Source organism: Fundulus heteroclitus, chromosome 3 (genome assembly GCF_011125445.2).
Source record: "Fundulus heteroclitus isolate FHET01 chromosome 3, MU-UCD_Fhet_4.1, whole genome shotgun sequence".
In the NCBI taxonomy this organism is placed as follows: Eukaryota; Metazoa; Chordata; class Actinopteri; order Cyprinodontiformes; family Fundulidae; genus Fundulus; species Fundulus heteroclitus.
Genome location: NC_046363.1, coordinates 35,513,270 through 35,520,185, shown reverse-complemented (window position 1 = coordinate 35,520,185; position 6,916 = coordinate 35,513,270). Strand labels below are relative to the sequence as shown.

At 36.6% G+C, this 6,916-nt stretch overlaps 1 protein-coding gene across 1 annotated transcript; it reads left to right on the top strand.

Annotated features, from left to right (window-relative positions):
- The first annotated feature begins 961 nt into the window (after window positions 1-961).
- On the top strand, window positions 962-5,732 carry taf12 (TAF12 RNA polymerase II, TATA box binding protein (TBP)-associated factor). The gene is made up of 6 exons (XM_012881767.3): window positions 962-1,121; window positions 1,756-1,963; window positions 2,302-2,379; window positions 3,220-3,334; window positions 4,957-5,045; window positions 5,154-5,732. Exons 2-6 carry the CDS (start codon window positions 1,874-1,876, stop codon window positions 5,187-5,189), a joined length of 408 nt encoding a protein of 135 aa, XP_012737221.1. The 5' UTR covers window positions 962-1,121; window positions 1,756-1,873; the 3' UTR covers window positions 5,190-5,732.
- Window positions 5,733-6,916: the final 1,184 nt, after the last annotated feature.

Genomic DNA, 6,916 nt, shown 5'->3' with positions numbered 1-6,916 from the left:
TGACTATTTTCATTTTGATAGCGAAAACAAATCTGACTGAATAGGTAAAGTTTTGCCATAAACAAGTGGAAGGTCTCAGGATTCTTATGTGCACGTACGCATGAGAACTGTATTCGCGGCTGCTGCTGCTCCAATGAGCTGATTTATTCTCCCTGCGTCACTTGTATCTAAACGGAACCGCGCCAGTCACGTTTGACTTCGGTGTTTTCCTCTGCGCTCCGCGAGGAATTCTCCTGAAAGGTTTACTAGTCGTCTCATGCTTTGGTGTGGCTTTTTTTTTTTTTTTTTTTTTTTTGGCGTGATATGTAACACCAAACAAGCCAACATGAAACGCTTCATTTATCCTGACCCGATGTCTAAGCAGAAGTAGAAAGAGACGTTTTGTCACACAACATCGAGATTTGGGGCTTTGAAGGTAGATAAGTCCACATATAAGAATATAAAGTAACTATTATTATTATTATTATTATTATTATTATTATTATTATTATTATTATTATTATTATTATTATTATTATTATTATTATTATACAACAATAACAACAATAATAGTAATACTGATAATACTACTACTACTACTACTACTACTACTACTACTACTACTACTAATAATAATAATAATAATAATAATAATAATAGGGTTTAATACATTATTCTATTCTAACAATACATTATTCTCATTATTCAAAAGTAATTTCCCTCTGGGATTATTGAAGTCTGTCTGATTCTGATTCTGATACAAATTCTCGTGTCACCAAGTGCTTTGAAGGACATTTGGTGGAATCAGCTATTTCTTCTGAGATTACTCTCGTCTAATTCATCACAAAAACTTCGGTGCCTTAGACATGGCGCGTCTTGTTCATTGTGTCCAAGAGCAAGAACAAGAACCGCTCCTCGGGGTCCAGTTGATGTTGATGTAATATCACACAATGTCCAGCAGGGGGCGGTGCAGCAGCTACCTGCTGTCACCGGAAACAGACCTCTGCTAAGCGGAAGTACTGAGAGACGTTGCTGATTTGCTTTTGGATGTCTGGATTAAAATTGAGAGTTTAAATTTCTTTCTAGCGCAATTGTTTGTTGGCGGACCGCGAAGTATGGACAGGTAATCTTCATTTAACCGGGTAAGATTGTAAAGTTCGGCTCATTTATTGTGGAAAGTGCATAGTTTTGCACCGCTACATTAGCAGCTAATGTTAGCCCGTGAAAGCTAACGTCAAAGATTGATAGTAGCTTTTGTTTTTAGCATACACAGATTGGTTATTGGCTGCATTTTCCGTGTTTTGTTGTTGCGTTAAAAAAAAAAATTAAGCTGTCGGTTGTTGTCTTTCTGTTTTTCATCGTTTAATGAGTTTTGGTTTAAGGGTCTCGGTTAGGATTTTGTCCCAAAACCGCTGTTTTACGGCTAAGCTATGATTAGCATTAAGACAATCTGAAAGTAAAGGTGATAAAAAGTTATAACTTGGTATTTTCAAAGCGAACCCAGTTAATGTATTAGTTATTTCAGCACAATACGATATGGTGCTACTGTATTATTATTATTATTATTATTATTATTATTATTATGCTTTTAACGGGTTTCCTAATGTTAAACTGAATAAATGTTGCAAACTGACAAAAGCTTTACTAGTTGAAAATTAGCATACCTTTTCTAATAGGTTTTATTTAATTAACACGATTCATAATCCACTATTTGACAACATCTAACTGAAACCTGATCTGTTTTATGAATTAATAGAATTGTTTCTTTTCTTGCAGATTACATGTGGCAGTCTTCCCATTGAAGTAATCTATCACATCTGTGCCATTGGACTGTTATTCAGCAACCCCACAATCATATATAGGCCCCCAAAGTTTTGATACCTCTCCCTTGCCTATGGCCACAGGCATGGCTAACAGCACCCCCATGATAGGGAAGGGTCTGACCTCAGGTCCTGCAGGCAGGAGCAGTCCAGAGGGATCTCAGGTTAGTGTTTGTTTGTTTGTTTTTTGTTGGGTTTTTTTGTCATCTTGCTGGTACCTTGTCTGTATCTGATTAAAAACAGGGTTCTTCATAGCCCGTCCAAGTACTTAACTAACAAAACATCCTCAGATATACAATCATTATATGTGTGAGGACATGAATTGTTATTGTTGGAATGCGACAAAGGAAAGATGCAGCGGATCGAAGTAGCGCAAAGCCATTTTGAAGATATCATTTCCGCGGTTTTAAATAGAATAGCATGTGAATCATCATGTAATCAATCTGTTAAAAAAAAAAAAAATAATCTGTTAAATACTGTGAATATTGCTTATTTTCTCCAGGTGCTCAGTAAGAAGAAGCTTCAAGACCTAGTGAGAGAGATTGATCCGAATGAACAGCTGGATGAAGACGTCGAGGAGGTCCGTCTGAAATTCAGTGCCAACTTTGAAGGGATAGTTTGAGTTTTTGATGTGATGTTCTGTTCTGTTGTGGTATTACCAGCAAGAGTTGTCGTACCTGCACTGGACAGATTTCACATCACCATGAATTTGCAGAACACTAAATAAACTCTCTGACTAGTGGCCTCCTTCTTAGTCAGAGTCCCCGTTTTAATAGATTTTATTTTGTATCACTGTAAGTTGACTCAGTCAAAAAAAATTATATTTGTGGGCAAACAACCATCCATACTCCTTGGAGTATGGATGGTTGTTAACCTTCAACACTCTTAAGTTTATTTTTTTCTAAGAGGAACACCTTCTATACAATAATGCTAGTAAAGTTTCATTTGGTTGATGCTTCCTGTCACAGCATTCACCCGTGACCTTTCAGTCTGCTCTTGAATCTACTGAGAGTGGAATAAACCTTTTGATATCACTTGGGCAACATCATACATGCAACATTACTGTGCTCTTCCAGGTTTTGTTGGTTTTTGGAAATCAACCTGGGTGAGTCATGACCAGCTGATGAGGCAAACTGATACAAACGACTGCCTTGCCAATGCGACTTTAGCATTGTAATATTAAAGCTGGCAAGTGTTCTGTGATGTAATGTATATGAATGCTGGACGAAAGTAAACTCTTTTGATATTTCTACAGAACCTCATCACATAAAATCCAAAGTGTCTTTTTAAGGAGCTTTGAAATGAAGCCTTATTTTTGTTGTTGTTAAATAAAGCTGTTATACGCGCGTCGAGGAAAGATTCACCTTTTACAGTGTTACGGATGCTGGTCAAATATTTAGTAATGTGGGGCTCTTTTCAGATGCTGCTTCAAATTGCAGATGACTTCATAGAAAGTGTCGTGACAGCGGCCTGTCAGCTGGCACGTCATCGCAAATCCAACACGTTGGAGGTTAAAGATGTTCAGTTACATCTAGGTAAGTCTCTGATGGCTTTTCAGCGGAATTGCAACTCTTAATTTCTTTTAAATTTTAAGGCATTTGTTTGATTTTGGTACCAAAAAATGTTGAAGCACTTAAAATCATTAGATCCTTACAGTGTGCCTTATAATCCGGTGCGCCTTATATGTGATTGCTGTATTTTTTATGCTAACTGACTGATTTTATGTGGTACAATGCACTCAAAAATCTGTCAAAATGTGTAAGTAGGACTTGGATTAGCAATGATGCCGCTTCGCTCAATTACGGTAAGCTGTGTCACTACCACTGAGCTATATAATACACTGGAGTGCCAATCACCGTCTGTTTGAACGAGTCGCTTTGAAGCCACCAGCCGCCATATTGGTACTCCCTATTTCCCCCCAGTAACCAGGGAATATGTGCGCTACAGCATCGAATAACGAGGATTTTTTTCATGTTAAGGGGGAGCTTAAGACTTTTAAAATGTCAAATGCCATATACTTATGTTATGTTCTAAAACTATCAAGTACTGAGAAAGTCATGTGCTGAAATATTTTGCATTTTATTTATTTAAATATATATGTTTAAAATTTATAAATATATAAATAACAATATACAAAAACATATATTTACATATGTGTATACATATATATACATATACACGTACTTATATACACATTTATATATATTTAATATGAATAACATGTAAAATATTTCAGCACCTAATTTCCTAGTAGTTGATAGTGTTAGTACATCCACTGACTGTAGAATTACCTGTGAAACGTTTTCACACAGCCAGAAAACTGCTTGTTATTCCAAGCAAATCCTATGGGATTCTGTGAGAGTGGGGAGTAGCAAGATGGCGGCCAGTGACTTCAGTTTTTCGGCAAAATCAGCACTCCAGTGTATTATATAGCTCAGTGGTCACTACCTGATCGGTCCCATAACAGGACCCCTGAGCAGTCTACAAGACTGCCTGACTGTAATGTCTAAACTAGAAGTGTATTAATGTTAGGAAGCCAGAGTACACGCTAGCAACAATAAACCTAGTAAGTTAATTCAATATAAAAGTTAGGTTTATTTGGCCTTATGTTAGAAACAGGGCAGTGTAATCCAACTACTCTGTCCTCTTGGCAAAGACGGATAGTTTGTCCCTCTCAGGTAGTATGTGTGTACGCGGAGGGGCGAAATGATGACAGTGATATTACACACCAGGGAAAAATATTTAATGAGCCTTATAATCCGGTGCGCCTTATATGTGGACATAGACACGTTAATTCACAGTGTGCTTTATAGTCCGAAAAATACGGTAATTGACAGTCAAATACAATATTTAATGAAAAATCTGAGAAATGAATTACCAGGTATAGATTTACATCCAAGTTAAATAATTCAGCTTTTTTTCAGTTTGAGGCAAACACTACATCAAATACATGAAAACAGATTGGAGTTATTAATTTTAACAAGATGGATATTCATTTTTTTGAATGCGAGTTTTTGCTAGAATAAACTGATTTTAGAAGTAGGTGGAGGTCTTAAAAGCAAATAGATGTAACGTTAAATATAAGAAATTGTACCTGTTGCTAATTATCGCTCTAAAGACCTGGGTGCTGATTGCCTTTTCCGTTGTTCTCCACTAGAGCGTCAGTGGAACATGTGGATTCCTGGTTATGGATCAGATGAAATCAGACCGTTCAAGAAAGCTTGTACCACAGAGGCTCACAAACAGGTAAACCAGCGAAGAGTTTAGTGCATTTGGGAAAACCTGGCCAGTTATTTATATACTTGGAGCATATTTTTGTGTCGTCTAATTTCTTTGTATTTCTTTTTGTTCCAGAGAATGGCACTGATCCGCAAGACGACCAAAAAGTAGCACAAAATACTACTATTATGTACGAACTCTGTGTATTATTTTTTTCTTTCCTTTGTCTTTTCTGAGTAATGGAGTAAAAGTGGTGTGGTGAGGGGTGCTTTTTTTCTTAGGAATTTAAATTGTAAAATTGTCTCCCTAATTTTTGACTGTCTTGCAAGAATCATCGCACAAATTTGGTATTCATGTTTTGTTCTGTTTCATTGCCACTAAGCTAACACTGGCAGAACTCCAACTTAAATTTGTTTTTGTCGATAAACTTTTACTGGATTTATTTTTTGTATAGAATATTGCTAGCTTTGGTTTTGCTTTTGATACAGTTGAGCATGTGTTTGTGAGTGTTACTGACTCTTCAGCCTTCTAAAAAGGATCATTTGTAATATTTTTGCCAAGGTACATGTTAAGCATGGAAGAGCTCCTCTGTTTACTCACTGTACTTTGTATTCCCCTTTGCATTTTCTCACAGTTATTGGAGAAGATAAAAAAAAAAACATGTAACCGGTTGAATTTTCACAGTGTCTGAATAAAGAAATGATGCTCAAAGGATTTTAAGTTTGGATTACATAGTGTCAAACTGAAGCATGACTCCGGTTCACCATATAGAGGGAAGGAGTGTGTTTAAGCATCCCACTTATTTATAGCTGCCGCAACGTTTTAAAAGACTTTAAAGTCCAGTGGATGTTACCATTTACAAGCAAGACTTCCAGTAGATATGCACCAAAATCAAAACCGATAACTTTTTGCACTGTGTAGAGCAGTGCCTCCCCCACCTATTGCTGTACACAGACTGTCAGCTGTTTGGAAGAAAGCTTCACTTTCCTCTTGAAGTACACAAAACACCAATTCAATTGTAAACATGTAATCGGCAGAAATAAGTGCTGCTTTTGTGCTTGAAATAAATAGAGTTGGAGAATGTTAAGGTTTTTGCGGTGATACCATTAACTTGTATTTACCACATACTTGAGGTTATGCCATCAAAATCATAAGAAGGGCCAGTAATTACAAATTCAACATGGAAGACTCAGAATTAGGTTATACAAATTCAATCGAATCATAATAAAAAAAAAAAGTTTAGATAATCATTCTTAGAAACAGCTGTTAACACCCTGCAATATGTCTTAAGATGAAGATAAGACGTGACCACGTTGGGGGCATAAACCAGGAGACGGTTTATCAGTTAAATGATCCTTGATTGCTTGGAAAAGCTGTTAGAAAGCTCTTCAAAAGAACAATATCCAGAGGCAGCCAAGAGATTTGATTTAATTGCATTAACAGCTCCTGAGAACAACTTTTTTTTTTTCCCCCCATCTAATAATGCCCTAAGATGAGATAATTAAAAGGCAGTTTTCATCTAAATAATTACATGTACCTTTTACTGCTATTAACAAGTAAAAGGAAGGAAATTATTTAACACCTCTCAGGAAAACAAACAATGCATGCAGTGCAACGGTTTACACACCTATTCAGCTCCCTTGATAAAAGGTACAACATGGGCATTTGCATGCAATAAAGATACGTTTATATGCTGCTGCCACTAGAGTGATGGTATTCTCCTAAAAGCCTGAAACCACACCTTCTGACCCCTGAGATACTTTTGTGGGTCCTCTCAGAGAAGGAAACCACTTAGTGTGTGAGAGTGTCAGGTAAAAGAAATCAATAAGAGAGAAAATGCAGTATCACCCCGTGTTTTAGATTGACAGAGTCGGATTTTTTAACATCTTTATTTTTAA

Coding starts and splice junctions, on each gene's coding strand:
- taf12 (XM_012881767.3), top strand. CDS start 1,874: ATGGCCACAGGCATGGCTAACAGCACCCCCATGATAGGGAAGGGTCTG. Junction 1,964..2,301: donor GCAGTCCAGAGGGATCTCAG/GTTAGTGTTTGT, acceptor TATTTTCTCCAG/GTGCTCAGTAAGAAGAAGCT. Junction 5,046..5,153: donor CCACAGAGGCTCACAAACAG/GTAAACCAGCGA, acceptor TTTTTGTTCCAG/AGAATGGCACTGATCCGCAA.